The sequence below is a fragment of the Trachemys scripta genome, chromosome 2, assembly GCF_013100865.1.
Source record: "Trachemys scripta elegans isolate TJP31775 chromosome 2, CAS_Tse_1.0, whole genome shotgun sequence".
Taxonomy (NCBI): Eukaryota; Metazoa; Chordata; order Testudines; family Emydidae; genus Trachemys; species Trachemys scripta.
Window position 1 is genome coordinate 19,038,791 of NC_048299.1, and position 17,822 is coordinate 19,056,612.

The following is a 17,822-nucleotide window of genomic DNA, read 5'->3' on the forward strand; positions in this document are numbered from 1 at the left end:
TAGGATTAGGTGAGGACTAGAGTAGTGTTCTATATGATCAAGTCTACGTATCAAACCAGAGAATCAAAATCCATTATATTATCTGTGTGTCAGACTTTTTACTTCAATTGAAAACCTAGTCTCAGTTTTGATTTTCTCAAACTGGTACTGGTAATGGCATTTTAAAATGTTTTAAAATGAGCACAGTACTAAACATATAAGACTAACCAAGAGCCAGACCCATTAACAAGAGAATAAAAATGAGAAACCTTGACACAATAGCTCAAAACAGAACAAACAGAATGCAGAAAAAAATTTTCAGACAATCAGAGCAGTAACAAAATTTCATTTTCATTTACTTGAGAGAATGAGACCACAGCCTGAAAATTGGGACAATCATGCTTTCTCATTGGACAACTTGAAGTCTTAGCTTCCTACAAACAGGTGATTTAAAAAAAAAATTAATCCATATGTGTACATTATATAATCCTAAATTCTAATCTTGGTTGTGTGATGGTATTTTCATTGTAAACCTAGTATGCATGTATGCACAAATGGAGTGGCAGATCTCTTGAGAAGTACACAACCATCTAAGATTTCTTAGATCTTTACTAACTAAAATTTGGTTGCACTGTGTTGTATAAAACAGGGGAGACCCAGCAGAGCTTACATTCTAAAATTAGGCAGACAGGATATTTCAGTCACATGAATGCCAGATGAAAGTCCAGTCTCAATGCAATACAAATTGTGACTGACACTCTTTATATTATAACACTAAGTATTTTTCTTTTAAATTGGTTTTAGTGCTGCCAAACGTTTGACAGCACTCAGGACTAAATCATATTTAATTGCAGAACAGGTGCAGCACAAGGTACTGTTCCTTGCCAGTGTGTCTGAATCCTCTTTTAGTTGGGCCAGCTGTACGAGTGAGAAGGCCATTAAGTCATTGGTCTTTCTGCTGAGGCAGCCAATGAGTGTGCCAATAAGTACAGATTGTGTTTTTGTAATTATTGTTGGTGTTCTTAAAGTAGACATTTTCTATTAGGAACTGGACTGAAACCACCAAACTCACTTCACTTAGATAACCCAGCCACCATCTAATCACTATTTTCAGTCACTATCTGGAGTAGATTTGACTTGTTGACCAAGAGATAAAAAGGTTCATATGAACCAAAAAAGGTTTTAAAGATGTTTTCTTTCTGATTCATAGCTTTTTCATAGAACTTAACGGCTCCAGGTACCTGTCTGTCCCCATTAACCCTGCCAAGGTTGTATGTGAAAACAGCCATTTCCTCCCAAAATCATAGTAAAGAATATTAGCCAGTTTGAATGGGGATCCCACGGCTTTTAGCTCATTCCTTATCTTCTTCCCTGTACAGTTCATCTCAGTTCTCCAGGCCTCAGCTCTTGCCACAGTAATGAGACTCCTCCCGAAGGTGGGAGGACAGATTGGCTATCCATGATTGCAGTGCCAGTCCTTATCACTTTCTGAGAGGAAGTGCAAATATGGAATATCACCTGCATTTTCCTGCACAGAAACTGATAGCATGTCTCTCATTCTCCTCCTGCCCAGGATTGTTTGGGTCACTCTGTCATGCCACATACATAGTGTTACTCTCCATGACGAAACTGGGTTGGCTTATACTGCTGACAGCTTATTTCAATTTAAACCTTTAAGGATTCCATTTCAGTTGCAATAGAATGGTCTTAGTTTAGAGAAATTGCCAGTGGCTCTTACTTTAAGGCAGTTAGATTTCATTTAAACTCAATTCATTATTTTTTACTGTTGTTGATATTGCAGGCTTGGACTTAAAGATCACCAAGAGAGAGAGATAGTTCATGTTCTCATTGACTGTTGCCTACAGGAGAAGACATATAACCCCTTCTATGCATATTTGGCTAACAAGTTTTGTGAATACGATAGAAGATTTCAGGTAAACTAAGATCTGTTCCTACTTTGTTGTGGTACTGTTTAAGTTGAGATTCTTTTGGGATTTCTATTATTAGAGGTTTGTCACTCTGGCTGTACAGATTTATTGCATCATATAATAACACAGAAAAAGTCTCTTGGCCTACACAACTATTATAAATAAATAAAATCTGGTGATTAGCTCATCACTTAAGGAAGCTTATTGAGCTACTTCTGTCCAGAAGGTAGTGGTATAGCTAGGCGTGGAAATTTGGGTGGGACCCAACTTGTGGTGGTGGGCAGTGAACAAAGGTCTGACATCACAGCAAATCATTTATATTGTATATTATTATGTTGCATATTTGATTGAGGCCACCCATCCCCCCCATGTCTGGGGGCAAGGCAGGTTGCACTTCTGCCAATGCAGAGGCAGTAACTAGAGTCGCTTGGAAGCCCTCCCCTGTAACTGAAGCACCTCCCCTATGTGAGTGACCAACAGGTGGTTGGGCCAATAAGTGGCATTGCGACCTGACACATGGCCTTCTGCTCCCAGTCCTGGGCTTTGCTCCGTTGCCCATCAACACAAGCTCTGTCTCCATCCCACACCACTCAGCTCTGGTTACTTCCTTCCCATTGCCAGAGGTATGCCCTCCACATTGGGGGTGAATGGCTGGCCAGAACCTGATTGGCTGATAGTTTTGGAACTGAGAGCCAATGGGGACCAGTGACTAGATGGTGGGGCAGAATTTGAGCTTGTGTTGATGGGGAAGCAGAGTCGAGCAGAGCAATATGTAAAGCTGCTGCTGCCTCTAAAAGACTGCACCTCTTAGCAATCTGGTTCAATCTTTTTTTAATCAGATTTGGGTGGGACTGGATACTAATCGGGTGGGCTGTGGTCCACCTGTGTCTATGCCCCTGCCAGAGGAATAATAGGTCAGTATGTTGCAATGGGCTTTTGGGAAGGATCTAAATTAAGGAAACTGTGTGATGGAAAAGGAAGGTGTAAATATCCTGAAAGAGAATCCCTTGCATCCAGAATAGACCCCTTGCTGCTTTTCAGTGGTAGGATTGTAAAAACGGAACCATTCAGAGGTGCTTCTCCCTTTCTACTGCGGTTACAAGATTGCTATTATTCTTAAGGAAAAAAACATGAATTGTAACTGTCACTATAAAGGTCTGTGGGGCCTTTTGGTGTTTTGACAAAGAACATACGAAGAAAATAACACTGGTGAATATTTTTGTACATGTTTGCTTTTTCAACAAAAATATCCTGTTTTTATGTATAAAGTTCCAAAATGTTTGTTTAACCAATAAAATGTAATAGTATTGCAAGAGTTTAGTCCTAGAGATATACTTTAATGCATCAAATGTGACTAGATGAACAAAATATGTAACTGCTGCAGTTTGTATTGCCTTTGTGGACATGGTAGTCAGAAAAAATGGGCCTTAAAATCTTCTACCTAATCCCTAATATACATAAATCAAAGTGAAGGCTCCTATCCTGAGGGACTGGGAGTAGACCCCTGCATCCACACACAGCCCCATTTAAGACAGGGCGTAAGCAGGTATTTGTCCATGGAATTTGTGTAAGTAGGATAAATTATGTATTGCAGCTAGCATGTCTATTTTGGTGTCTTCCAAAACATGTTGCTTGTGGGGTGGAGGAGTTATGTATGAGAGATTTGATAGTGTTTTTACAAAAACGAAAAAAATAATAAAATGTATATGTTAAGTGTGCTTCATTTTCAGTAGGCTTTTATATAAACTGATTAGACCACTTACAGGTTTTTCTTTTGGATTTACATATAGATGTATATTTTAATTCTGTGATTGCTAAACACTACCTGTATCATCTCCAAGCTACAAAGCAACTTCTAACATAAGTTTGCTGCTGCTTTGAGTAGTGTCCCTGCTTGCACTTGAGGTGTGCATATGCCTTCAATCCAAGATTTTTCAGTAGCAGTGCCCATTCAGCTTACACATTCCACCCTATGGATCTTTATGCCCCATACTTAAAGATATATAGGGCTGTGCGGGTGAACTGCCTCCAGTTCATTTTCAACTGCCTCAGCCTGAGATGGAGCAATTTGTTGTGCCTACCTAAGTGCAGCTTCTACTTTTCTGGTCAATTTTAGATCTCTGGTTACTTTATTTTATTATTCTTTAGTTATTTTACTTTATTTTGTTCCTGGTTTTTTTGAGGGAGGCGGTATGCCTCCTCCTCGTCCTCAGCAAGGTCCTTCCTTAGGAATCCTCTCTTTCCTTTGTGGGATATGTCTAGATCCCCAGGCTTCAAAACATTGCCCAATTTGCTGGGAACCCTCCCGAGTGATGGCCATTTGTGCTGTATCCTCTGCCTTAGGGATACATATATACCATCTAAGTGCAAAATTTGCACTAGCTTCAAGAGCTGCTCGAAGAAAAACATTGGAAAAAGCTCCAGCTCCTTATGATAGAGTGCTGTGTTTGTCCTGCAGCAGATCTGGGCTCAGAACACCTCACCACACACACATGCGCCGTCAGCTTCCGTGGCTTGCTCATTCTCAGGACCGTAAGGGACAGATCTGCAAGTGAATCTGAAAAACCTTCCTCCAAGATGAGTGCCAGGTCTCCTCAGAAAGATCACTCAAAAAGGTTTACCATGCCGGAGACCCTCCACTCTGCAAAAGTGTCTGCAGAGGTCTCAATACTGAGGTATTCTCTAGTCTTTGTCTGCTTCCATTGTCCATGGTACTGAAGCCTTGGTACCACTGAAACTTGGGTGACAGACTACCAAATCTATGCACTCTACTAAGAAGGCAGTGCACTCTTCATCTTTCACTGCCTCACTGGTACCTAGATCATCAGCTGAGCAAGTACCAGAACAGTAAGTACAACCCTCAGAACCTTACACCTCTATGACAGGGTCTCACCAGGTCTCCATGTAACCTCACTTGATACTGCAAGAGTTCAGGTTCACAAAGAATCTGCTCATTTCCGAGGAGCATGAGTCTCCTCTGTTGAGTTTGGGATTCTCAGTACCACAACCAATATTATCTGTGCTACCCTACCTTTTGCCGGTACCAACGTGTTCTGAAAGATGGCCAGTTACTCCTTTGTAGATTCCAAGGCCAGAAGGGACCATTCTGATCATCTAGTCTGACCTTTGTATAACACAGGCCAGAGAATATCTCCAAAATAATTTCTAGAGCATTTCTTTTAGAAAAAAACATCCTATCTTGATTTAAAAAACAGTCAGTGATGGAGAATCCACCACAACCTTTGGTAAGTTGTTCCAATAATTAATTACTCTCACTGTTAAAAAGTTACACCTTATGTGCAGTCTGAATCTGTCTAGTTTCAGCTTCCACCAATTGGATCATGTTATACCTTTCTCAGTTTGATTGAAGAGCCCATTTTATTTGTTCCCCATGAAGACACTTATAGACTGTAATCAAGTCATCCCTTAACCTTCTCTTTGTTAAGCTTAAACTCCTGAAACTCAATCACCATCTGCCCCTCCACCAGGCAATGAAGAGGAGAGTTCTTCAGGTTCCCAGATTTATGTGCAGGGCTCTGCTGACCATCTGCCTATGTTGACTATCTGGAACCTGCACCGTTGGGGGACGTTTCCAGACTTCTACCATCAAAGCCTGCCAAACATCCCACTCGTTATAATCAACCCTGCATGCCCCTTCCATTCCTGTATGATCCTCCCAGTGGACATACTGGGATCCTTGGCGGCTTACCAGCAAGAGTTTTCTGAAGTGCTCATGTAGATCATCCTTTGACAACATTCTCCAACTCCTTCTATTCCTCCACAGCAATCTTTAAGGCAGGAGGATACATTCAAGGACCAGGAAAGGATAGCAGATGAGGAGGCTAAGCCACAGTCTAATATTTCTTCTTCCTCTCCAGATGAAGCTGTCATCCCCCCCCACCATCTCACATTGATGATTTCAAAGTTTCAAGATCTGATGAAGAGGGTGACAGACACCCTTCAGACCCAATTAGAAGACGTGCAGGAGACACAGCACCAATTGCTTGACATCGTGCACACACCATCATCAGCATGGGCTGCCCTTCCTATAAATGAAGGACTATTAGAGTCTGCCAAGTTCTTTTGGCAGACTCCTACTATTGCCCTCCTCCCCACCCCCCAGCAAAAAGACCAGATAAAAAGTATTGTGTCCCAACTAGGGGCTCTGAGGTTTTTATTTTCCCACCCCACACCAAATTTTGCGTCCATGACTAGAGTAAATGAGCATCAGAGGCAACATCATTCGAAGCCTACATCCCTTGACAAGGACCACAAGCACTTAGAGCTTTTGGGGATGAAAAGTTACTCTTCTGTTACCCTACAATTCCCAACTGCTGTCAGGAGATTCTGAAAAAATACAGTCACATTAATTATATGAAGTTTAGCTCTTTTATTGAACATCTATCGCAAAAGCACAAAGAACCATTTCAAGCCATCATTGCAGAAGGGCAGTTCTTGGCTAGAACAACCCTGCAAACTTCTCAGGATTCAGCTGATAGGGCAGCTCATTCCATTGTTACAACTGTAGTCATGTACAGGATGTGACAAAGTGATGCATTTTTGTAATACTATTAAGATTATGATTTGCTGTGCCTCAGTTTCCCGCTATACTTTGCATTGTTACCTAGTGGTTGCAGAAGAGTTAAATCTACTCTTGGGGCAGAGCAAGAGACATGAGGTGTTGTGTTCTGTAACTGTCTGGGGTGGCATGCATGGGTTGTTAAAAGGACTGGCTGAAATTGACCCATATCAATGGAGAATTCTGAAAGACAGTGGGAACCCCAGGGGCCAGGACATTCACACCTAGCAACCAATAATCAAGAGGAAGGAGATTCCGCCCCCCCCCCCACCACCACCTCTCAGCAGGGAAGCAGAGCAAAGGCCCCAGCTCAAGATCAATGGACCGAAAGGTGTCAGGATACTAGAATAAAAGTTGGCTTATGGTAGTGAATCAGCAGCTCTCACCTGGGACTGATGACAGAAATGGAGAGCCAGAGGCAGAAAATGATTCCATGGCAACTTGGCTGGGTGGAACACTGGCTTGGCCAGAATGAAGTATGTATTAATCTTTGTTTTTCTGTGCCAGTGATTCTCAACCTATTTATGTGGCCCACAATGTGTTATGTGGATCAGAGGTTGAGAACTCCAGCACCCCCTCCCCCTCAAAAAAAAATCCCTCCCACGGTCCCCTATGCCCAGACCCCTCCACAGAGCAGGGCCAGGAGCGGAGCCGTGGGTGCAGGACCAGGCAGCCGGGACCCCAGGCATGGGGCCAGGAGCAGAGCCCCACATAAAATATGGGGGTGCTGCAGCACCCATGCAAACCCCTAATCCTGTGCCTATGCTGCCCAGTGCTCCTCACTGCATAGAGCCCCCCAAACCTCCCCAGAGACCCTCTCTCCCGCACCTTGCCCCCCGTGGCACTCACCAGCCCCTTGCTGGCAGAAGCACTCCAGCAGGGCTGTCACACGCTGTCTCTCCCTTAGCCAGCCCCAGCCCCATCCCCTGCCAGACCAGAGCTGCACATTTTGAATTTTTTTTTTTAAAGCACACAACTAGGCTGCAGCTGTGTGCTAATTGGGCCGCTAATTGAGAACCACTGCTCTATGCTAATATAAGATCTTCTCTATAGTCTCTGTTCAATTGGCTAATAAATCCCTCTCTGTTTTGAAAAGGCTCCCTGGTGTCACTGCAAATACTTGCTGAGGTGCATAGATCCCTGAAGAGTGTAAAAGTCTTAGATATAGGAATTTATCTCAGGTGGACTTGCTGGGCAGAGCTTACAGTGTGAAGCAGGTGTGCTGGATCCCAGAGGCTAAGTCTTGGATGCATTGAGGCTGGGTGGTCTACCTGTAAGGAAGAATGGGACCCCTTGGGCATCTGGCACAGTGAAGGAGTTCCTCTACAGGACTATTTAAAAGCTTGGACATAGCACAGATCCTGTGGATCCGTGACACAGGGCATCATGGCTTCACAGGGAAATCCTGAGGACTGAAGTCCAGAGCACAGTAGAGGACCTCGCTTTTGGTGGTCTAAAGTTATTCAGTGACACTATGTATGATTTGCTGCATGCTTTGAAGGACTCCAGAGTGATCCTTCACTCGTGGGGCATATATACGCCTGCGAATAAAAAGAGGTTTAGTCAATCTCAGATGGCAGAGAGATCATGCCCTTCCCAATTCTCCATTTTCCACAGACCACCAGAGCCACCTAGAAAAAAAACCCACATTTCAAAAAGGAAAATTTTCAACTACTACAGCAACTTTGATCAGCAGCTGACGATGGCCAAACGTTCCTTTTGACTCCTCAGTTGACAGCCATGAACATTCCTCTGATCCAGACCTGCTACTGCACCATCTTACTTCACTCAATTTTTTACCTTTTGGTGATCCTCTCTCCCATATTCACACCTCATGCATGCAGATTATCTCCAAAAGATGTGCCTTGGAGGTTATAATTTTGATGTACTCCATTCAGTTCTACTCCATCTGATGAATCTGTTCTGAAACAAGAGGTTTTCCATTTCGGAGCAGTGGATCCAGTTCCCACTTAACACAAGAGGGCTTTATTCCAAATACTTTTTGGTTCTCAAAAAATAAGGGTGGATGGAGACCAATTCTAGATCTATGGATGCTGAATACCTTCGTCAAGGTACAGAAATTCAAGATAGTGACATTGTTCTTCCTCTAGATCTACTACTTTACAACCCTTGACCTTCAGAATGTGTATTTTCATATCACAGTACACCCTTCTCACAAGAAATTTCTATTCTTCTTGGTGGGGCAGGACCATTACCAATTATTGGGTCCTTCCCTTTGAGTTAGCCACTGTTCCCAGAGTGTTCACAAAAGTTGTGGCAGTTGCATAACTTCATCAGGGGAAGTTAATTGTTTTCCTTTACCTCAATGACTGGCTCCTCAAGGGACATTCTTACAGCAGTGTCTAATTAAGAATGGTCAGTCTCAGTCTCCAGCTCACATTCGTGTTGTCCTCCCTCATGTTTTCCTACCTGCACAAAGGATAGAGTTTTTAGGGGCCATTCTAGATGCCACCACAGCCAGAGGTTATCTGCCAGAGGTTTCTTGCACTGTCACATCTGATTGGGCAAGTTCAGATCAGTCCTCAAGTCACTGCCAGATCATGCCTGCAACTTCTTGGGCACATGGCAGAGTGTACCCTTTCTCATGCTTCATGCTCAACTGTACCTGCATTGCTTCCAAGCCTGGTTCAGGTCAGTTTATACACCCGACAGGGACAGTCTAAACAAACTGCTTTTTATCCCCGTCATATTCCAGTTTCCCTCGAATGGTGAAAGAATCCAGTCAAAGCATATTCTCAGGGGTCCCCTTCAACCACCCTCTACCCACTCACATTTTAGTTTCTGACATGTCCCTCCTCAGATGGGGAGCTCATCTTCAGGACCAAAATTTCCAGGGCAGATGGTCTGTCCAAGAGTCCACCTTACACATCAATGTTCTGGAACACAGAGCTGTCAGACATGCCTGTCTGCACTTCCTATCCGTGATTCAAGGACAATCATTTCACATAACGACAGAAAATAAGGCCAGTATGTATTATATAAATTAGCAAGAGGTAGCGAGAGTCCTTTCCCTCTCTGCAGAGGCCATGACTGGTGCATAGCCCATGGTATCCTGATTTCAGCAGTCTACCTACCCAGTCTCCAAAACACCATAGCCAACCGCTTCAGCGGGCGCTTCGCTCAAAATCATGAGTGAGAATTAAACAAATCTGTACTCAAACAATTTTTAACCTGGGGATATCCAAAAACAGATCTTTTTGTCACCACAGCTGATTGGAAATGCACACATATTTGTTCAATGGTAGGCTTGGGTTGCCACTTCTCTGGTGGAAAGCTTTTCTCATCTCCTGGGCGAAGAATCTCCTATACATATTTCCCCCACGCTCGCTGATCCACAGGGTCCTAAACAAAGTCAAGTAGGACAAAGCCACGGTCATCTTGATTGCACTAACCTGGCAAATCTTTCCTTTTGACTGGCCATTAATCTTCCACTGACACGCAGTCTTCTCACACAGGACTCCGGGAATGTCCTTAGTCCAATCTGAATACATTGCAGCTCAAGGCCTAGCACCTGATGGTTCTCATGCTAGAAAAATCTTGCTCCACAGCCGTTCAGGAGGTTCTGCTGAACGGTAGAAAAGATTCTACCAGAAAGACTTGTCTTCAGAAATGGAAAAGGTTTTACTACTAGCATACTCACCATAGTTTGTCTCCTATTGACACTTCCCATCTCCGAGGTGTTAGAATACTTACTTACTTTGAAGAAAGTACAGTTCCGTTAAAGTTCACCAAGCTGCCATCACAGCATTCCATTCTCCAGTAAAAGGTTTATAAGTTTTTGCTCCCCTTGTAACGTTGAGATATATAAAGGGTCTGTAAAACCTCTTCCCTAATGTTAGACACCCTATTCCCATTTGGGACTTTCAATTTAGTTCTCAGAGCTTTGAAGAAGCCACCCTTTTAACTGTTAACTTGCTCACTTATGAGCCTCTCCATGAAAACTGCATTCTTAGTGACTATTACCTCTGCCTGAAGGGTTGCAGAACTGGGAGCTATAATGGCTGACTCTCCTTATGCTGTCTTTTTCAAAGATAAAATTTTTCTCTTCAACCACCTCCACCTTTTTTATCCAAGGTTACTTCAGATTTTCATATCAATCTATTATTTATCTCCTGGTATTCTACCCCAAGCCTCATCAGTCAAAACAGGAAGCTGTCCTTCATAACTTAGCTATCAGGAGAGCGTTGGATTATTATCAGGACAGGACTAGACCTCTGTGACCTCCCTGAGATTGGTTGTTTTCATGGTGGACAGAACTAAAGAGGTTCCAGTGACTATCCAAAGGCTTTCTAAGTGGGTTTCTGGTTGCATACTCTCCTGTTATGTGACTAATGTACCCTGCCCCTTCCATGAGATCGTACTGTGTCTGGTCCTGTTAAAGGATGTCTGTTAATGGAAAAAAGCAAGGCTAATACATGGGCTTTGATTCACACTTTCTCCAGACACTAAGCCTTCCTGGGCAGGTGCTCCCTTTGGCTCTGCAGTCCTACACACAGCCTTAGACTGAGTTTTGAAGCCCCCACCTCCTTTAGGGGTACTGCTAATGAGTCACCTCACAAAGAGCACCCGTAGGGACACTACTCAAAGAAGAATGAGAGGTTACTTCCTTGTACAATAACTGGAGTTCTTCAAGATGTTTGTCCCTGTCAGTGCTCCACAACCCACCCTCCATCTGATCTTCTTGGGGCTTTGAGGTGCAGAAGGAATTGAGGGCAGTTTGCCCATGTAGCCCTATATATCCTTGGTGTGAAGCATGAGAATGCATAGGGTGCATGTGCAAACTGAGAGGGCGCTGCTGCCGAAAATCTCCAATGGAAGGCAAGTGCGCACCCCCAGTAGAGGACCCAGAAGGATACACATCTCAAAGTACTCCAGTTACTATACAAGGTAAGTAACATCTCTTTCATTTTGGCTTCCAGTGCTTTGCAAATGATCAAACAACCTTATTAAATAAGCGTAATAATGTGTTTTGTACTTAGTAGCTGAATGGAAAAGGTGCCAAGATGGCTTTGAGAGCCTGTTGTGATATTACATATTAATTATTTGACTTGGACTTCAATTTTTATTTTGTATTTGTTTTTTTTCTGACACCTAGATGACATTCCAGTTCAGTATATGGGACAAAATCCGAGATTTGGGAAACCTGTCAACCACTACTTTCTCCAACCTGGTTTCTCTGTTGGCCCACTTGCTGAAGACAAAATCTCTCTCCCTATCAGTCTTCAAGGTCAGCATAGTCTCTATTAAAATATTTGTGCACTTCCACCTCATTTGTTAGTTTTATGGTAAATGTGTGTGTGTGTGTGTGTTCCTTGTATCTAATCTGTATTACAGCTGGTTATTTAGTTTTGAAACAAATTATTCCAAACTTCCTAGCTAAGGTGAACTTTACTTGCCTGTTTTCTAAAACTGCCCCAAATGTAGGGATCTGATTTAGTTTCATACAAGTGGTTCTAATGGCCAAACAGATTCAATTAATTTCCTTTTTATTTATTTATTTTTAAAAGAACTGTGGCCCAGTGGTTAGGGTGCTAGTCTGGGACTTGCAACACCCAGGTGAAATTCCCTGACCTGCCACAGATTTCCTGTGTAACCCTGGATAAGTCACTTAATCTCTCTATCCTACAGTTCCCATCTGTACAATGTGGATAGTATCACTTCCCTGCCTCACAGAGGTGTTGTAAGGTTAAGTTAATTAAAAAAGACTGTGAGGCGCTCAGATACCCTGGTAATGGAAGTCACAGAAGTACTTAAGATGGCTATCCAGAAGAGAAACAGAATTTGGGCTCAAGTATCAGAGGGGGAGCCGTGTTAGTCTGGATCTGTAAAAAGCGACAAAGAGTCCTGTGGCACCTTATAGACTAACAGATGTACTGGAGCATAAGCTTTTGTGGGTGAATACCCACGGGTATTCACCCATGGGTATTCACCCACGAAAGCTTATGCTCCAGTATGTCTGTTAGTCTATAAGGTGCCACAGGACTCTTTGTCAGAATTTGGGCTATTGCAGACAACAGTAAATTATTAATTGTTCCTTTTTTAAAAGAGAATTTGAGTTTAAGGAAATACACTTTTTCCCCCCAATCTCATCCTGTCTTTACTGGTGGAATTTCACCTTTTTTCATGTATTGAATGTCCTGGTGGAGTTGCTGGTTAATCCCTACCAGACACACGCATGCTCTTTATAGCTGCTGAAAGCCAGCAGTGAAGTTTGGGGCCATTACTGATAAGGATTGTTATTGCTTTCCTTTTGGGAGGGCAAGATGCCAAGCCATTTAATCAGTGGTTAAGACCTTGCTCAAAAAACCATCACCTGATACTAATGACCTTGATTATTACTTCCTTATCTCAAACCTTCGTGTTTTGAGGAAGGCTGTAGGTGCAACCTGGGTTCCACTGATTTCATCAGCCTGGCCTACACACAGCTTTTGTAGTGGTGTGACTGTCAGCTGGGAGCAGGGGAGTGATAATTTTTCTGAAAGCTATACCAGTACAACCCCTAGCATGGTTGCAGTTTTACTGGTATAAAGATGCCTTAAACTGGTATAACATAGTGCATGTCTTCACTAGCAATGTTAATAGTCGCGGCATAGCGCTGGGAGAGAGCTCTCCCAGTGCTTAAAAAAACCCCACCTCTACGAGGGGAATAACTATCAGCACTGGTGCACTGTCTATACTGGCACATTGCAGCACTCAGGGGTGCTTTTTCACACCGCTGAGCGAGAAAGTTGCAGCGGTGTAAAGTGCCAGTGTAGACAAGCCCTTATTCCACTTCTCTTACGGGAACAAGCTCTATTGAAAAAAGCAGCTTTTATACTGGTATAACAGCATCCACACTAAGGGAGTTGTACCACTTTAACTGTATCAATATAGATAAAGAAGTCCAACTTTTGTGTAGATGAGCCCTAAGATCCTAATTCATTCAGTCTGAAGTCTGGGTATGGTATAGCCCAGGGGTTGGCAACCTTTCAGAAGTGCTGTGCCGAGTCTTCATTTATTCACTCTAATTTAAGGTTTCGCGTGCCAGTAATACATTTTAACGTTTTTAGAAGGTCTCTTTGTAGAAGTCTATAATATATAACTAAACTATTGTTGTATGTAAAGTAAATAAGGTTTTTAAAATGTTTAAGAAGCTTCATTTAAAATTAAATAAAAATGCAGAGCCCCCCGGACGGTGGCCAGGACCCGGGCAAGTAATAACAGACAGAACAAAGTAAGTTACCAAGCAAAATAAAACTAAACACACAAGTCTAAGCCTAATACTTTAAGAAACTGATTACAGATAAAATCTCACCCTCAGAGATGTTCCAATAAGCTTCTTTCACAGACTAGACTCCTTTCTAGTCTGGGCCCAATCCTTTCCCCTGGTACAGTTCTTGTTAGCTCCAGCTCAGGTGGTAGCTAGAGGATTTCCCATGACTGCAACCCCCTTTGTTCTATTCCACCCCCTTATATACTTTTGGCACAAGGCAGGAATCTTTTGTCTCTTTGGGTCCCACCCCTCCTTCTAAATGGAAAAGCACCAGGTTTAAGATGGATTCCAGTACCAGGTGACATGGTCACATGTCCTATGAGCCCCCAAGCCTTCATTCTTCCTGGCCTGACTCACAGGAAGGCTTGCAAGTAAACAGAGCCATCTACAGTCAATTGTCCTGGTTAATGGGAGCCATCAAGATTCTAAACCGCCATTAATGGCCCACACTTTGCATAATAACAGTCGGACCTCAGAGTTATATTTCATATTTCTAGTTTCAGATACAAGAATGATACATTCATACAAATAGGATGAACACACTCAGTAGATTATAAGCTTTGTAATGATACCTTACAAGAGACCTTTTGCATCAAGCCTATTCCAGTTACATTATATTCACGCTCATTAGCATATTTTCATAAAATCGCATGGAGTGCAACATCACAGGTGCCTATGCTGATTTTTAGTGCATCTGCCAGCAGCCTTTGGGGGCACTCAGATATTGCAGTGATAAGTATTGTAATGTTTGTAAATAAATATATTGTTTAAAAATATTGTTGTGCATTAAGTGTGTTTTGGATTCACCTTTGGGTCCACTCTGTCTTAGGTACCTTCAAAGTATTTATCTCCTGGGTATCTGGTTGCCTTAGTATATCAGGTAGAGGTGACCAGGTTGTTCTTCAGTGGCTTCAGTCCTTCCTGCAAGGTTTTAGAAGGCAGTGTTGGATGATTGCTCATGCAATCAGCATGCGCACTCACACCAGATTCCACAAGATTCTGTTCTGTTGCCACTCTTGTTCAATATCTATGTGAGGTCAGTAGGTGTTTTGGATTGAACTACCATGATTATTCTTAGTTTTTCATCTCTAAACTCTCAAATTATGCAAGGCATATTTTTTTAATTTATGATTGGTTTATTTTTTATCTCTGGTCCTGGATGGCATCGCAACAAGCATAATAATAAGTTACTGAATAAATGAGACCTAATAAAGCATCTTAAGTATGTTAATTAGTTTAAAATATTTTTAAGAGGTCTTCAGTGTTAAGTCTAACATTTGCTGTCTTGTTAACTAGGTAATTGAATTCAGTGAACTGGATAAACCCAAAGTCCACTTCTTGCGGCAAGTGTTATATATACTATTAATAAAAACAGACTTGGAAGAACTTACCAGCATTTTTGGAAGGTAGGTGATCTTCCCAGAGAACATGTGGTGAGCAGTGATTGGACACACAAAGGGGATTTGCTTATTGTTTTTATTTTAATTATCCATTGCTTACCCCAAGCCCTTGACGCTTCACTTCTTACAGTGCAAGCTTTTTTGCGAAAAGTCCATCTCTTCTGATATGTTCATACAGCACCTGGCACAATGATGCCCTGGTTTTAATTGTGGTCTGTAGGTGCTACTGCAGTATAAATATATTATGGAATTTTACACACAACATTAATACAAATTTTGAAATACTCAATACATCAACTATCACTATCAAGCAAGAACAATAAAACTGTTAATGCACAAAGCTGACTTACCAGCCACCCCAAAAATCTTTACCCTATGTCTGGAACTAGAATTCAGTCACATGGCAGAATTATTCTTGCTACAACATTTCCCTGTTGCAGAAAGGAAATAATGGAATTAATCAGGGGGAAGTTAACTCTCTTTAGCATTGCAGCATCTTATCTAGAAATCTCTATTCTTCATATTAAAGGGGTAAGGGTTATTAACTGAACACCTTTTAGAGGTAATCAGATGAAATGTCTTAATCGCACTGAAGTGGCTAAAATTTAGACCTGATTCTATACCCACAATAGATGGCTGTGTATAAGTGACTATGACATTAGTTTGGTTACAGTCGGAATGCTTTTAAGATCTCATCCACTCTACATATTGGAACAGTGCTGAATAAGGGTCACAGGTAATCTGGTCTCCTGACATGTTGTGTATTTGTACTGCAGTCAGGGCCTTAGTTTGTAAGCTATTCCAGGAAGGAACCTTGCTTTTTTAGTTTGTTTCTAAAGAGCCATGGAAATGTTGCCATATAAATATTTAATAATGGAAGAGATAATAGTGTATATTCTGTGGAATTAGATCTGCCAAAAATACTAAAGTAGTAAAAGATAATGTTTACATTTGTAGAACTACACATAAAGTGGAAAGTCTCTATTGCCATGTACTGTCTTTCAAATTTTATTCCATCCATTAAAAGATGCAGGAGGTAAGCAACGTGTGGCAAACATTTTTGACTGTGCCCTAACTAATATTTTAAGTCAAGTCTCTTAAAAAATACTTTAAAATTACAAACTACCTTTTGAGAAATAGATTGCATGTGAAGTATGTTCAACTGTTTGCCAAACCAGTGTAGTTCTGCACTTGTTAATATTAAATTTAACAAAAAAAAAGTTGGGCTTTTCTTGATAAACTTTCAGGTTGATTTTTCTCAAAACCTGACATCATAGCAAAAGAGAATTTATAACATTGTTCAGTTGGAAAGTAGGAAACCGGAATTATTTCTGATTTGTGTGTCGGTCTTTTTCAGGTTAACTGACAACCCAAAATTAGGAATGTTGCGTGAAGGTTTGAAGCTTTTCCTTTCCCACTTTTTCCTGAAGAACGTACAAGCACACAAAAGCGCTGAAGAAGCCAGCTTACTAAAAGAAAGAGTCGAACTAGTAAGCAGGACTTTGCAAGCCAGAGAATCCAGATTAAAACTATAGTTTTATTTTCAAATAAGCCTGCGTGGAAAATAAGGACTTCATGAAACCACAAAGCTGATCTTGACAATGTTTTTCACAGGCCAAAGACTTGAGATGCTGAGCAGGATTGTAATGCTGCAAAGGACCCCCTATTTTGAGGTGATGTAGGATTGTACACTCCTAAAAAATGGTTTCAAGTTTGGGGGAAAATAGAAACATAAAATACTGAAGAAGGAAAAAAGTATATATCTTTATACATTGTTCATTGCTTTAAAAACTATTGTCTTCCCCATACACCTCCACTCTGTATACCTCATTTGCCAGTTATCATCAGGCAAGATAGCTGAGTTTCCTTTAAAGTTTAGTTAATACCACTTACCAGTCAGCAAGAGGTAGTGTTCAGCAACCCCAAGCTTCTAGCCTTCCTAATTCCTGGAAGATCATGGAGTAAGATTGGGTTTGATATTCAGAACTGTTCATTTTTGTACAGAATAAATAAAACCGAATTTTGTTTCTGTGCTATATTATGGTGTATGATTTTTAATGTGAAAGCTTTTTAATAACATAATTGTATTATTATCTGTTGTAAAACAGGCCACTAGAGGGTGCAGTCTTTGGGGAGTAAGTCTTGTAACTACTCCCCAGTTTTAAATAAAATTGAATCATAGAAGACTAGGGTTGAAAGAGATGTATTGATTAACTCTATGATTTGTTTACGTGCATCTCTGTCAGGAAAAGATCTTTTGATGTTTTCCATTATAAACCTTGGTGGCCTAACTGAAGACGTATCTTGCTCAGTTATATTGGGTTTAACTATCACAGCATAATTTATGCTAATACTTTAACCTAATTGCCTAGTGCAATTTTATTGTGCTTCATGGTGCTTGTTTTGCTGCCTTCTAGTTTAAAATTTTGCCAGCTGTTTACTCTTTGAGATATTATTAAACTTTTTAATTCAGTTTTAAACTTTTTAATTACTATTAATAGAGAGCAAGCGATAGCCATCAGTTCAGTATTAGGCTTTCAAACTATCTTCCAAAAGAGAATACTTCAGTTAATACCTACTCTACTATCCATCCAGCTGTTTGAAGGACCCTCTAATTTTCTTTGCATAACAGCTCATCTCTTGTGGACTGGGTGAAGTCTGGT

At 41.4% G+C, this 17,822-nt stretch overlaps 1 protein-coding gene across 1 annotated transcript in view; it reads left to right on the plus strand.

Annotated features, from left to right (window-relative positions):
• NOM1 (nucleolar protein with MIF4G domain 1) overlaps positions 1-17,197 on the plus strand; it is a 31,492-nt gene extending 14,295 nt beyond the window's left edge. Inside the window, exons 8-11 of the mRNA XM_034760008.1 lie at positions 1,781-1,913; positions 11,603-11,734; positions 15,056-15,165; positions 16,517-17,197. Of these exons, the coding sequence (XP_034615899.1) occupies positions 1,781-1,913; positions 11,603-11,734; positions 15,056-15,165; positions 16,517-16,694 (553 nt within the window). The 3' untranslated portion in view covers positions 16,695-17,197. The remainder of the gene's footprint in view (positions 1-1,780; positions 1,914-11,602; positions 11,735-15,055; positions 15,166-16,516) is intronic.
• The last annotated feature ends 625 nt before the right edge of the window (positions 17,198-17,822 follow it).